This window comes from Nansenia antarctica (genome assembly GCF_963989245.1).
Source record: "Nansenia antarctica genome assembly, chromosome: 6".
NCBI classification, from domain to species: Eukaryota; Metazoa; Chordata; class Actinopteri; order Argentiniformes; family Microstomatidae; genus Nansenia; species Nansenia antarctica.
The window spans coordinates 23,507,501-23,523,834 of record NC_137676.1 but is presented as its reverse complement, the minus strand read 5'-3'; the positions used below and the strand labels follow the sequence as shown (position 1 = coordinate 23,523,834).

Sequence of the window (16,334 nt, the reverse complement as noted above, 5' to 3'; positions counted from 1 at the left end):
GAGAAGCATGTGTTTTATGGATAACAGTGGTGAGTGAACTCTCTCTCGTGGTGGACTGGGGACGTGGATGAGTGGGTGGTAACCTGCTGTCTGCCAAAGCGCTCCGCTGAGAAGCCAGGCGGGTTCCTGAGAGAGGAACACAAACCCAATGTTTGGCCAGCACGCTCCTCAGAGAGATGACTAACAACACAGGACGCCTGGTTCTGTTACATTCTAATACGACACGCTGCAGGATAAGCACTCTAACAGAACATGCTAGTAGAACACGCTACAGGATAAGCATTCTCACAGAACATTCTAGTAGAACACACTACAGGATAAACATCCTCACAGAACATTCTAGTAGAACACACTACAGGATAAACATTCTCACAGAACATTCTAGTAGAACACGCTACAGGATAAACATTCTCACAGAACATTCTAGTAGACCACGTTACAGGATAAACATTCTCACAGAACATTCTAATAGAACACGCTACAGGATAAACATTCTCACAGAACACTCTATAGGACAAGCTAACAGGTGTAATTATGGGATGGAATAAACGACTACTGTAGTGAAGATGTCTTGACAGAGCCTGAGAGAATGAAAGCAACAGAAATGTAAATCCAAACTGCTGCTCTCTGAGATCTTCTGGCAGGGCTACATATGAACAGATGAAGGTCTAACGGCTCCATATTTAGATCAACCTAAGACTGCTTATCTACACAAATGCAACGTTTGAACACTGGCATTTCATTTAATTGGCACCTTGTTTCACAAGTAGTTATCGTCTCTCCATTTGAGGAAAATGTGTTTCCACAAGTACAATCTCCTGCTTCATACTGACTGATGAATCTACAGGAACAGCAGCAGTAAATCAGACTGTGTTCATTACTCTAGCTGGCAGTTATTAGTCCTTACAACCTTCACCAGTTTATTCAGTGTCAAACCTTCATGCGTAGTGTGGTAATAAAAGTGTGAGGTTACAAACATCAACTCAGACAGAGTCAAATGTACACACATTGGTTTCAATGACACTAGCACACTGCAATGCATGTATGTATGTATGTATGTATTTATGTATGTCTGTCTGTCTGTCTGTCTGTCAGTCTGTCTGTCTGCCTGTCTGCCTGTCTGTCTGTCTGTCTGTCTGTCTGTCTGTCTGTCTGTCTCTCTCTCTCTCTCTCTCTATCTATCTATCTATCTATCTATCTATCTATCTATCTATCTATCTATCTATCTATCTATCTCTCTCTCTATCTATCTATCTATCTATCTATCTATCTATCTATCTATCTATCTATCTATCTATCTATCTATCTATCTATCTATCTATCTATCTATCTATCTATCTATCTATCTATCTATCTATCTATCTATCTATCTATCTATCTATCTATCTATCTATCTATCTATCTATCTATCTATCTATCTATCTATCTATCTATCTATCTATCTATCTATCTATCTATCTATCTATCTATCTATCTATCTATCTATCTATCTATCTATCTATCTATCTATCTATCTATCTATCTATCTATCTATCTATCTATCTATCTATCTATCTATCTATCTATCTATCTATCTATCTATCTATCTATCTATCTATCTATCTATCTATCTATCTATCTATCTATCTATCTATCTATCTATCTATCTATCTATCTATCTATCTATCTATCTATCTATCTATCTATCTATCTATCTATCTATCTATCTATCTATCTATCTATCTATCTATCTATCTATCTATCTATCTATCTATCTATCTATCTATCTATCTATCTATCTATCTATCTATCTATCTATCTATCTATCTATCTATCTATCTATCTATCTATCTATCTATCTATCTATCTATCTATCTATCTATCTATCTATCTATCTATGTCCAGGACATTGATAAAGGACAAAGCTAAGACATTCTACATTTTGGTCTACCAAATCTCTAATATAAAGAGAATGTCAGTGGAGATGTACGTATGTCTAAAACAATAGATATATAGTAGATAGATAGACTGGTTGGTTATATCTATGTTTTTTAATTCTACCTGTGTCTGAATTAAAGAGATGGTGACGGTGGTCTTATCTCTGCCTGAAGGCCCTGGCCAGCCCCCTGACGGAGCAGACCACCCCAGACAGGCTGCACAGCGTCCCCAGAGACAGGACCAGCAGGTCCAGGGCTCTCTGGCGGGGGGAGAGGACGCCCCAGCGCAGCCGCAGGTGGAACAGGCAGGGCAGGATGAGGGACATGGCCGCCCCCGTCACGCTGCCCGTCAGCCCCATCAGCAGGGAGAAGTGGGGGACGTAGAGGGCCATGAGGAATGTCAGGAGGAGCAGCGACCCCCGCAGGGCCAGGGTCCTCCTGTCCACCCCGCCTCCGCCCCCTAAAGACACGCCCCCTAAAGACACGCCGCCTAAAGACATGCCCCCCAAAGACATGCCCCCCAAAGACACACCTTCCTCCGTCACACCACCTGTACACCCTCCCCCTGGAGCCCCTCCCCCTGGAGCCCCTCCCCCAGCAGCCCCTCCCCCTGGACCCCCTCCCCCCACCCTCAAGATGCTGGTCTGCAGCAGCTCAGAGGCGGCGTAGAAGGGGAGGGGGTAGGAGAGGAGGGCCTTGGCCAGCAGACACAGGTTGACCAGGGTGCGCAGGCGGGGGGGCAGGTTGTCTGTGATCACCTCCTTGGTGTCGGCCCCCCAGGTGAGGAAGGCCAGCAGGGAGAAGGAGGTCTTCAGCACGCACGCCAGGGAGTGGGTCAGAGACATCATGGTGGGGAACTCTTCTCTGACCTGTGGAACACGGGTAGAACTCACTGTTAGAACGCACTGTTAGAACGCACTGTTAGAACGCACTGTTAGAACGCACTGTTAGAACGCACTGTCAGAACGCACTGTTAGAACGCACTGTTAGAACTCACTGTTAGAACGCACTGTTAGAACGCACTGTTAGAACGCACTGTTAGAACGCACTGTTAGAACGCACTGTTAGAACTCACTGTTAGAACTCACTGTTAGAACGCACTGTTAGAACTCACTGTTAGAACACACTGTTAGAACGCACTGTTAGAACTCACTGTTAGAACTCACTGTTAGAACGCACTGTTAGAACTCACTGTTAGAATGTGGAACACTGTTAGAACACACTCTTAGAACTCACAGGTAGAACTCACTGTTAGAATGTGGAACACGGTTAAAACTCACTCTCTCTCTCTGTAGCCCCATCTGTCTCTCTCTCCCTCTCTCTCTTTCTCTCTCCCCCCCCCCCCCCCCCCCCCCTCTCTCTCTCTCTCTCTCTCTCTCTCTCTGTAACCCCCCCCCCACCACTCTCCTGTATACTGAATGTATGGAAAGAGCTAGGTCACATGACCATATTATGACATCATCATCCTGTCATACGGTGGTTACGATGTGGTCAGAGGCTCCGCCCACCTGCATGCTGCCCTCCAGGGCGGGCAGGAAGATCTGAGAGGTGTAGCTGAAGATGATGACCCCCACGGACACCAGAAGCCTCTCTGGGTCCACACCCAGCGCCAGGCCAGTCCAGAGCCAGCGGTCGGCCCGGCCCAGGCAGTACAGCGCCACCAGCACACTGATGAGGAGCTGGGCCAGGGAGCAGAGCAGGGAGAGCCGGCTGACCGCGCGCAGGTCTGAGATCAGCAGGCAAGGCAGCAGGGGCAGCAGGGTGGCCAAGGACCACAGGCCCGCGGGCACAGAGACCCAGCCAGGGAAGCTCTGGGTCACCAGGTTGGTGCTCACCACCAGGTAGAGGATGCACGTCATCATTAACTCTATCACCTGGAGAACAGGGGAGGAGAGGAGAGGAGAGGAGGGGAGGGGAGGGGAGATGAGGAGGGGGGAGAGGAGAGGAGAGGAGGGGAGGAGAGGAGAGGAGGGGAGGGGAGAGAGGAGCAGGGGGGAGAGGAGGGGTGGGGAGGAGGGGGGAGAGGAGGAGGGGGGAGAGGAGGGGAGGGGAGGGGGGAGAGGGCGGGAGAGGGAGAGGAGAGAGAGACATCATATCTTCATCATCATGATACGACCTTAAGAAACCCTACCTAACATGGGTGATTATACTGTACATGACAAGCCACAATAACCAGCACCGAGATGACACATACAGTAGAGCACATTCCACAATATCATAGAATAGATTAGCATGTACTAGAATAGATTAGCCTGTACTAGAATAGAAAAGAATAAGATGTAATAGAATAGAATATGCTAGTGCTAGATACGCTAGAAAAGGAATAAAATTAAATAGATAAATTAGAATATTATGTACTAGAATATAATGCAATACAATATAGTAGAATAAGAATAGATTAGAATACAATACAATATAATAGGATGTAGGATGTCTGACCAGACTAGATCAGACCAGACCAGACTAGACCAGACCAGACCAGGCTAGACCAGACCAGACCAGACCAGACCAGATCAGAACAGACCAGACCAGACTAGACCAGACCAGACCAGACCAGACCAGACCAGACCAGACCAGACCAGACCCAGACCAGACCAGACCAGACCAGACCAGACCAGACCCAGACCAGACCAGACCAGACTAGATTAGACCAGACCAGACTAGATCAGATCAGACCAGACCAGACTAGACTAGACTAGACCAGACCAGAACAGGCTAGACCAGACCAGACCAGACCAGACCAGACCAGACCAGATCAGACCAGACCAGACTAGACCAGACCAGACCAGACCAGACTAGACTAGACCGGACTAGATCAGACCAGACCAGACCAGACCAGACCAGACTAGACTAGACCAGACTAGATCAGACCAGACCAGACCAGACCAGACTAGATCAGAACAGACCAGACCAGACCAGACTAGACCAGACCAGACCAGATCAGGCTAGACCAGACCAGACCAGACCAGACCAGACTAGACTAGATCAGACCAGACCAGACTAGACTAGACTAGACCAGACTAGACTAGACCAGACCAGACCAGACCAGACCAGACTAGATCAGACCAGACCAGACCAGACTAGACCAGAGCAGACCATACCAGACCAGACTAGACTAGGCCAGACTAGATCAGACCAGACCAGACCAGACCAGACCAGACCAGACCAGACCAGAATAGATCAGACCAGACCAGACCAGACCAGACCAGACCAGACCAGACCAGACCAGACCAGACCAGACTAGACCAGACTAGACTAGACCGGACCGGACCAGACCAGACCAGACAAGACCAGACCCAGACCAGACCAGACCAGACTAGATCAGACCAGACCAGACCAGACTAGACCAGACCAGACCAGGCTAGACCAGACCAGATTAGACCAGACCAGACCAGACCAGACTAGACTAGACTAGACCGGACTAGATCAGACCAGACCAGACCAGACTACATTTACATTTACATTTTTGGCATTTAGCAGACGCCTTATTCCAAAGCGACTTACAATCAATACATTTGAATACTAAGCATGTGAATCAGCAGTCCACCATTCGTTGCAGGAAGAGTACTCTAGCTCGGGCCAGGGGCCACTGATAGAAGGAAAAACCTTCTCCCTATTATCGCCTTCTACTAAAACCTTCTTTTTTTTTCTTTTTTTTTACTGGAGAAACTGAGAAACAGTACAAGGGGGGAAATAGAAGTTCTAGGGACACAGTAGAGGGGAAAGCGGGTGTCTTTAGGAGACGTAGAGGTGAGGGTCGGAAGATGTCTCAGGAGGAGCAGTTAAGATGTAACCTGAAGAGATGGGTCTTCAGTCTATGACGGAAGATGGGTAGTGACTCTGCCGTTCTGACAGCCGTGGGGAGCTAGACCAGACTAGATCAGACCAGACCAGACGAGACCAGACCAGACTAGATCAGACCAGACCAGACCCAGACTAGACCAGACCAGACCAGACTAGATCAGACCAGACCAGACTAGACCCAGACCCAGACCCAGACCCAGACCAGACCCAGACCAGACCAGACCAGAGGTGAGCTGACCTGGGCCAGGTTGACCAGACCAGACCAGACCAGACCAGACCAGACTAGACCAGACCAGACCCAGACCAGACCAGAGGTGAGCTGACCTGGGTCAGGTTGACCAGACCAGACTAGACCAGACCAGACCTGACCAGACCAGACCAGACCAGACTAGACCAGACCAGACCAGACCAGACCAGACTAGACCAGACCAGATCAGACCAGACCAGAGGTGAGCTGACCTGGGCCAGGTTGACCAGGCGGCCCCCCAGTAGAGGGCAGAGGTGTCGGCAGCAGGCGTTGGCGATGTCCTCGTACGTGTCCCTGACCCGGACCCTGCGGCCCTCCCCGTCCTCCTCATACAGGCAGGACACCAGGATCTGACCCGTGTAGTTACACACCAGCGCTGCCAGGACCAGCAGAACCAGACCCAGGTAGCCACTCTGGAGCAGCGCGTAGGGCAGGCCAAGGACAAAGATGCCCTAGAGACAACAAGAGTATTAGTAAGTAAGTAAAAGTAAGTAAAACTTTATTTATATAGCACCCTTCCCAGCACAGATGCACAGGGTGCTTTACATAAAAATAAAAATAAACAAAAAGTGCAAATTCGAAACATCAATGATTAAGAACACAAAGGGGACAACATAAACAAAACATAAACAGGAACAATAAGAAGGCTAAAATTGACTGCCAGCCTGTCTGAACAGATGTGTCTTTAGTTGCCGCTTTAAGATTAGTTCTGAGGGAGCGGCTCTCAGGTCAGGGGGGAGGGCGTTCCAGAGTCTCTCAGGTCAAGGGGCAGGGCATTCCAGAGTCTTGGGGCCATCACCTCAAACACTCTGTCCCCTTTTGTTCTAAGTCTGGTCCTAGGTACGACCAGGAGCTCCTGGTCGGAGGACCTCAGTGACCGAGTGGATGAGTAAGGGTGAATGAGATCCGAGATGTATAGGTGGTGGCTTGGCCATGAAGGGCTCTGAAAGCGAACACCAGGGGCCTCATTTATAGAAAGTACTCAGATCAATCTGATCTTACCCGTGTCATACATAGAAAACCACGTCCACGTAGTGATTTATACAATTTCAACTTCAGTCAATTTGACCGTGGAAACGATCGTAGGTCTACGTCGGGTATTGATCTTGCGTACGCACATTACCTACTGGTTATGCAGAGTTATTACAGGCATGTGAGCCGCACTGCCTATACTGTAATTCATGCGAAGTGAACGTGACTCATAATAAAATTAACAATGTTGTTATCAGCCGAGAAAATGAATTTAATTCAAGATTTAAAGGGAACTTATGTTTATGATTGTATTTCAGTCTTCCTTTATATTCCTCCGGAGCTGTCAAGGCAACGCCATCTCCCCTTCAACATGCCTAAATTATACTGGATTTTTCTCCAGTGTCTCTGGTGTCTGGGAGTGAGCAGCCATATTTTCAATGTCACCTGATAAGAATAAGACCATTATATTATTACAGTATAAGCATTTGCTGGTTAGTTGTCATCAGCACTCAAGTTGAGGGGGGATGAGGGGGGATGGCATCTCCCCTGAAATAAAAACTGTAAAAATCATCCCCCTAAAACTGCCATCCCCCCTTTCCATCCGTTATGTAATTTTATCCATGAACGTGGTATTACTGCCATTTCAACATTTAGTTCATATATATTAGCGCATATTGAGTAAAATACTATGGGCGAGGGGGGGGGCACGCACTGACATTTTTACCAAGTCACTGACACTGAAGTCACTGACGCTGTGAGGATGCAAAAATTGTCCTCATATGATAAAATCCACCATCCCCCCTGATTTTCTTTTACAACTTGAGTACTGGTTGTCATGATCAAACGTTACAAATGCAACTTACCGAGAAGCCACCCTTCTCTGCCCTCTCCCGCTCACTTGGCTTAATTCAGCCGCTATAATTGAGCCGCTAACACAGGGCGTAAATACAAAGCTCATTCTCAAGTATATTTGGTATTTATAGACTTTAGTACGTACGCAATTTCAAACAAGCGCAGCCCGTTTTATAAATAATGCTTACGTCCGTTTAGAACAATTTGCTTACGTGCAAGTCAAAGATGAAGTTCTAGTACTTTTTTTTATAAATGAGGCCCCAGTACTTTGAAATGAATTCTAAGTTGTACCGGGAGCCAGTGCAGGGATGCTAGGATGGGGGTGGTGTGGTGATGATTTCTTGGGCCTGGTGAGAAGCCTGGCAGCCGCGTTCTGGACCAGTTGAAGTTGTGCTACAGATGATTTGTTGAGACAGGTAAACAGTGAATTACAGTAATCGAGTCTAGATGAGTTCTAATTCAGAGTGGGATACAATGGACCGGAGCTTAGCGATGTTTCTGAGGTGAAAGAAGCAGGTACGTGTCAGGGATTTCACATGTTTATCCAAATGCATGGGCTGGTCAAAAATAACATCCAGGTTTCTTAGCTGGGGGAGAACATTGTCTTTAAGGGACCCTAAGTGCGTGGCTACTCTAGAGGAAATGTTTTCAGTGGCTACAATCAGTACTTCTGTTTTGGCTGCATTGATTTGGAGAAAGTTGTTGCCCATTCATCTCTCAATGGTGGACAGACACTGTTGTAGGGTGATGAGTTTCTCCAGTTTGTCTGGTTTAAATGAGAAGTAGAGTTGGATGTCGTCTGTGTAGAAGTGATAAGAGATACCCTTGAACTTGCTGATGAGGAGGCCTAGGGGCAGCATGTATAGTGCGAAGAGGAGTGGCGCTAGCACAGATCCCTGTGGGTGTGGGGTCAGATTTGAAAGGACCAACAGCCACAGAGAAACTTCTCTCTTTAAGGTAGGAGGCGAACCAGTTTAAGGTGCTCCCCGAGATGCCAACCCACTCCCTAAGTCTGTCTAACATAACTCCATGGTCTATTGTGTTGAAAGCTGCACTGAGGTCTAGTAGGACAAGTACAGAACATCCGCCGGAGTCAGAGGACATCATGATGTCGTTTGATACTCTGAGCAAGGCAGTTTCAGTGGAGTGTTTTTTGCGAAAACCAGATTGGAATTTGTCCGCAATGTTATGGTTTGTCAGATAAGTGGTGAGCTGGTTAGCCACAACTTTCTCCAACACCTTCGAGATGAAGGGCAGCTTCGATATGGGTCTGTAGTTGTTTGGTAGGGAGGGGTCCAAGTTAGGCTTTTTAAGGAGGGGCTGTACGATCGCCTCCTTAAAGTAGGCTGGGACAGAGCTAGAGACTAGGGACTTATTTATAATAGTGACTAAAGAAGGGCCAACAAAGGTGACAACTTCCTTAAGCATGGATGTATGTAGAATATCTAAGGGGCTTGAGGACTTCATGGAGCTTACTATGTCTGTTAAGGCTTTTAGGGAGACAGGTGAGAAACTGCTCAAGGAAGATTGGGTGACTCGGCAGAGTGGGAGGAGGGAGGGGGAGGGGACAATGTTCGCCCTTACATCAGCAACCTTATTTACAAAGAACAAAAGAAAACGGTTACAGTCATCATTAGAGAACACAGGTACAGAAGGGAGGGGAGGGCTGACAATTGAATTGATAGTCTTAAACAGGACCCTGGGGTTATTTTTGCTAGACACAATAAGGTTAGAAAAGTACTCAGCCCTGGCGCTCTTAACTAAATCATTGAATTCGGTTATCAGTTCTTTAAGAAAGAGACGATGTACTTTATGGTTGGAAGATTTCCATTCCCTCTCTGTTTTGCGACATTTGCGTTAGAAGCTCACAAATGTCACTATTCAGCCAGGGTGCGGAGTTAACAGGGTGGAGAGAGTGAGTTACGAGGGGCGCTACATCATCTGAGATGGCTGCGCAATGCGTATTGAAGACATGGGCCCTTTCTCAATACCTAGTTCGCTCAAGTCCGGACTTGCGTTCTTTCTAGTCCGGACTCTAGTACGAACTCCCGAGGACGGGAGTTCAATCCTCTGTATTGGAACACCAGCGTACTCGTACTCGTTGACGTCACCATCTCAGCTGGTTTTGTGTGGACTCCGGGGAGCGAATTTTGGGGATTTGGGAAGCACTTTCAGGCGTTTTAATGTACGTTTTGATAGTTTTTCAGGTGAGAAAGTACCACCATAAAATCCCAAAATGTGGAAAAGTTATCCACTAAACTTTTTATTTTAAGAATATTAATAAAAATAGTAATGTGTATATATTTTGAGTTTTACCAGACCTGTAGCCTGCATTTAAATAGCCAGTGGCCCAAAACATATTGTGTGGAAGGTTGTTGTGGAGTGTTGCAGTGTCATAGATTGTTGTGGTGAATTACCTGAGGAGAAAGTTCACAAAATCTGAGAAATCTGATCGATCAGAGACGGATTGCGATTGCCGTCGGGGTCGGGGTGCTTTATCGAGAAGCTGAAGAGGAGGCTGTCCAACTGCGGATGCGAATCGGGAAAGGAGAGCCCAGAATCGGGAAAGGAGAGCCCAGATGCGGTCGAGGATGGAAAGGAGACGCGCCATCACACTCTGGCTTTGTACTTTTACAATCATCATTTATTTTATTTTTTTAAACATGTCTATCCATTTGTAGATTTGACACTTTACTTGACAATTTACTTGGTACATATAAAAACAAATGTAGTTTAATACATGTAACTTACCTCATCTGTGCCAGGTAGGCATAGCCTAGGCTAGCTACATTATTAGCAAGGACAAACTTCCAACAGGGCATTTAAACGTCAGGCTAGGCTACTGTAACGTTTTGACTGAAACGAAATAGAAATCTTCTGTAAGGCCAGATGTTAGAGCCAAAGGGACATTTTATTAGTTAGACTTCAACAATTCATACCAGAAAAAAAGGCCTATATATACAGTTGAATACATTTTAAATGGTAAAAACATAGATAAACAATAAATATTTTTTCAATGGATGTATTGGTTTTCTCTTCCATAATTGCCGCTGGTTGGTGCGAAATGCATTGTGGGATACTAGTCCACATCTCCCGATGCATCCTCCATAAAATGGGCGGAGGAGAACACATCCGGGAATTTGATGCGGACTTGGTTGGACCGTACTTATTATTGGAACAGTACTTGGGCCGCGACTGATGACGTTTAACAAGTCCACAAGAACACAATACGCACAAGTACGCATATTGAGAAAGGGCCATGTACCAAACAATCTACGCCATTAGCCGGGGACATCAAAACATTTGCAGCAGTTAAAACTGGTAACGAAATTCTCTACCGCTAAGCTATTTACAATGCGAGAGCTTTTAACATGCTTCTCTGGCACAAAGTCGTTATCAAAGGACAGGTTGAACAGTACACATTTTGTGATCGGACACCGTCAGATCCTCAGTGCAAACATTAGGCCTAGGCCTACTGACTTTTAAGTTTTAACCCAATCGTGACCACAAGATCCAGGGTATTACCCTTGATGTGCGTCGGGCCAGAGATATGTTGAACAAAACGAAACGACGTTACGAAAGTAACATTCAGAAAGTCAACAGCAAAGTTATCTGAGTTCTTATTTACATGAATGTTGAAATCTCCGATCAATAGAATTCTGTCCAAGCGAATGATGGAGGCTAGGAAGTCACCAAATTCAGCTAGGAAGGAGCTATTTCTGCCAGGAGGGAGGTAGATTAGCACACAGTGAAAGGGATTTGTACCAATTTTGTTCATGAGGACTTCAAAAGAAGAGTATTAACCTGTATTGACCTGTTACAGTAGGGCAGGCCCAGGACAAAGATGCCATATAGACAGCAAGAGGATTAACCTACAGTAAGGCAGGCCCAGGACAAAGATGCCCTATAGACAGCAAGAGGATTAACCTACAGTAAGGCAGGCCCAGGACAAAGATGCCCTTGAGACAACAAGAGGATTAACCTACAGTAAGGCAGGCCCAGGACAAAGATGCCCTAGAGACAACAAGAGTATTGACCTGTTACAGTAAGGCAGACCTAGGACAAAGATGCCCTATAGACAGCAAGAGGATTAAACTACAGTAGGGCAGGCCCAGGACAAAGATACCCTATGGCGCTTTTCTCTGCGTTTGTGCTGTGCTGTCTTGCTGGTAGTCAAATATATTTATTTATACAGCATATGGATGTTACGAGCCTGTTACTTGCTGCTTACAGTTCGAGTAGATCTAGTAGTTCTGGTAGATCGCGCAACCAGGGAAATGCCAACATGTGTTAAAGGGAGCAAGACACAAATTTACCGGCATTTGGCTCATGAGTGAACGGCGAAAATGCCAGGACGGCACAGCTTGGGATTCCATGGAAATGATAGGGAACTATGTGTAAAAGAGGCTTGAATGTTGAAATAACAGTAATACCATGTTCATTGATAAAATGACATAAGGGATGAAAAGGGGGGATGGCAGTTTTAGAAGGGGGATGATGAAGTGCGCTGGACTGAGGAACAGTCTAGCATAGGCACAGCACATCGCCATAGTGATTTTTCGGTTATGCTTGTTGTAAATAAAAGTTCTATGATGCATTGAAATGACATTAAACTAAGATAATAAGATGGTTATCATCATTTTTCAAATCTTTATTAATAAGTTATTACAGAAACAGTAAGTGACATTTTCCGAGAGCGAAATCTGTATTTAAAAATGGCGGTTAGCGGTGAACTCTATGAACATGGGATGACGATGTTGACGATTTCCATTGACCAATCAATGGTCTGCACCGTCGCACGTCACACACAGCCTGGCACGAAAGTACCTCAAGTACCCCTCTCGAACTGGAACTAAAAACGGCATGGGTACTATGGCCCGGTACGGCTCGGTTGGCAGTGGAGAAAGCAAAACAAACCGGGCCGGCCCTGCTCGGGTCGGGTCGGCCCGGTAGTGGAAAAGCGCCACTAGAGACAGCAAGAGGCTTAACAAGGGCAGGCCCAGGACAAAGATGCTGTAGACAGAGCAAGAGGATTAACCTCACAACAGGGGACTCAGGTTGAAGAGTACCCAGAGTGCAGCTGTCATGACGACTAGAGCCTCTCACAGAGCCAGCAGGAGGACGAGGCGCCGTGTTAAACAAGGAGAATGTAAATCACACTAACATGCACGTCTGACAGTTGATTGGTTGTAAATTGCTCTGCATTAGAACGCTGTAGTGTTAATGATCAAGGATACGAAACACACACACACACAAACACGCCTCTACAGTTGTTTTCCTGCAGCAGCACCAAGAAGGAACAACATGGTTATCTGATCTGGCAGCTAATGCCTCATTGGCTAGTCAGAGCACAGCCCAGCTCTCCACCCAATCACAACACAACGGAGGTAAACAAACAAACCATGAAAGGATGTGTTGAAGGGAAAACAACATCTAGACAGAGACAGAGGAGGAGGGGGGAGGAGGGGGATGATGGTGGTGATGATGATGATGATGACGATGATTATGGTGATGATGATGATGATAGTGGTGATGATGATTATGACGATGGTGATGATGATGAGGGGGATGATGATGATGATTATGGTGATGATGATGATGATGGTGGTGGTGATGATGATGACGATGATTATGATGATGATGATTATGATGATGATGTTGATTATGGTGATGATGATCATGATGATGTTGATTATGGTGATGATGATGAAGATGATGATTATAATGATGGTGGTGATGATGATGATGGTGATGATGATGATGGTGATGATGATGATGATGATTATAATGATGATGATGATGATGGTGATGATGATGATGATGATTATGATGATGATGATGGTGATGATGATGATTATAATGATGGTGATGATGATGATGATGATGATTATAATGATGGTGGTGATGATGATGATTTGGATTAATCTATGATGAACAGACAGAAAGCTGTGAGTGGTCAGAGGGGTATTACACGTACCTTGATTATTATATCGGCGATAAAAATAAAAGCCGCGTTCAGGCAACTCGTGATTGGAATTCAAGCCTCAGGTGATTCCTCGAACGAGGATCAGGCTTGTGTCATCAGTGTTCACAGAACACAGGTTTAGAAATCCTTGATATGGGCGCGTGCTCGCAGACATAAAGAGCCCCGAAGAGTCGAACTTTCGAAATGAAGATACTACAGGGTCCTACTTTTTGCGCAGCACTCCTACTTATTGGTCTTTATGAAGACGAAAAATAAGATGTAAAATAGTGCAATACTGCCGCAATTAACAAGGCGAGGGAAATGGTTTGGCAAGAAATTGCTGACCGATTAAATGCGTAGGTCATACTAGCCACAGTTATTGTTATATGTTCATATTTTAATAAATTAATATTTACTACTGTGATATCGTCATGATGGCATAGTGGTATTGACCGCTGCCATAGTATTTATTCGTCATTTTAGGATGGTGGTTCAAATCCCTCTTCTGACACACTTTTTACTGCATTTCGTTGTCTGAATCTAATCTAAAATCTCATCTAAAAAAGTATGTAGGCTATAAAATAATGGTGCAGGCTAATTTACAAGAACTGACACGATTACAATGGTGTTTGAAGCCTTTCTGAGTAGTAAATGATGTTCTTCTAACTGGACCCTGGATTTGGCATAGATAATTTTTTCTTATGATTACTGATGGATAGATGATTCACTTAGACAGATATATATATATATTGTAAATCGATTTGCATGAAGGCTTCGGTTAAATGTAAAAAAACAACAACAACATTAAATTAAATTAAATCAAGTTTCAAACCGTGAACCTTCGGACCTCTAGCTGGCTGCCTTAACCCCTGTGCCAAACACACCACTGTGATGACGCCAATGCAAGTTGATAGACATACCTATTTCTTTAAAAAAAAAAAATACACTTTTTTATTTATCTATCAATCACACTTTCAAAATATCAAGTTATCTATCACACAATCAAACTATCTATCTATCGATCACACTTTCAAAATATCAAATTATCTATCTATCACACAGTCAAACTATCTATCTATCTATCTATCTTGTAAAAAGTGGGAACTAATATTTCCTAAAAGACACTTGAGGAACTGTCGTTCGTGATGTAGTTTCCGCCTGTGAGACATTTTTGACGCACGCATTACCTAAACCCAGTGGCGGGCGGTGCATTTCACACCTAGGCCTTCAGTGATGTCCGACACATTCCTACCTGAATTATTCTACCTCTTAATACCATCGTTATGACGCCATGGCTCTAGAAACTAGACAGAAACACAGTATAACCGGGCGTTGCATCACCTTAACATAGTCAGACAAGTACAACAGAGTTATATTGATATTTTCGAAGCATTTTTTATCAATAAATCCGCATTTACAATGAAGAGTGTTAAACTAACATCTTTAAGATCGCTACATTACCCACGTCTGTCGTCTCGTCCACCATAATAGCGACAAAGGGTGCCTTTTTAATCTCCATTTTGATCTCTTCTCATCACTTCAGCAATAGCAAAAATCAGGTCGTTTTGTATTTTGCCTGACGTCCCAGTAAACACTTTGTTTGTGGACAGGTGGTAATGTAAATCTGGGTTGTTTTCAGCCAGAAAAGAAAGAAGCTCAACGTAGTATCCTCTGTTTGTGGACTCGGTGCTTTCATCGTGTCCCCTAAATGAAAGTTATTGTTTACCCAAAAACAGGACACAATCGATCAGTATTATCGATCAGTCAACGAATGCTTTCGTTGTGAGCTCCGTTTCCCTGCGCACTTTCAAAAGTTTCACATCTACCGGCATAGTTACGCATCTCAATAGTGAATATCAATAGTGCGTATCAATAGTGCGTATCAATAGTGCGTATCCAATCAAAAGACGTGCTGGGTGCTGACATCATTGAGCCTTACAGCAGGCGCCGTTGTTGCTTTTGCTCGCATCTACGTAGGTTTACTAGGTACGCCACAGGTTTTCTCGTTCCAACGTTAAGTTACAGGTCGAATTCGCGGCACCGTTTATTGTGCAGGCAGGCAGATTTTGGAGCCCCCTAGCAACACATTTTGATTGGATAAAAGCTCTAACATAAAGGCCAGCCCTCCAAATCTCAATCGGAGACTGGAAGCAGCGCAACCAAGAGGAAAGCTATGAAATGAAGAGAATAGACTATGGGGAATCATTAATACATATTTGTGGAAAAAATATATTAAAATAAAATGTATATTCTGATGATGTTTAGGCCAGCAGAGAAGGCCTTGCTGGCCCTGACGGCACACCACTGCCTAAACCAGCCTGTAAGTCTGCTCGCGAACATAATTACTCAGAAGGATTGGTTGCATAGCAACCAAGCAGCGAATTATTTGAGCCACATTGATGGAACCGAACGCAAACTGAAATGATCGCCGATTAGAAGATAATCAGCCTTCTAGGAATCGGCCCCAGGTAATCTGTCCAACAGTCTGGCACTCTGTCAAATAAACAAACAAACATTGTATGAATAAAGAACAAATGCAGTTGGTGTTTACTTCCATACTAATGTGCTGTCATATTTA

At 44.9% G+C, this 16,334-nt stretch overlaps 1 protein-coding gene across 1 annotated transcript in view; it reads right to left on the bottom strand.

Annotated features, from left to right (window-relative positions):
• Positions 1-2,074: 2,074 nt before the first annotated feature.
• LOC308160393 (vesicular inhibitory amino acid transporter) overlaps positions 2,075-16,334 on the bottom strand; it is a gene marked incomplete at both ends in the record, with an annotated part of 15,166 nt that continues 906 nt past the window's right edge. The window contains 3 exons of the mRNA XM_080534308.1: positions 2,075-2,785; positions 3,401-3,790; positions 6,180-6,419. Coding sequence (XP_080390434.1) covers positions 2,075-2,785; positions 3,401-3,790; positions 6,180-6,419 — 1,341 coding nt within the window. The remainder of the gene's footprint in view (positions 2,786-3,400; positions 3,791-6,179; positions 6,420-16,334) is intronic.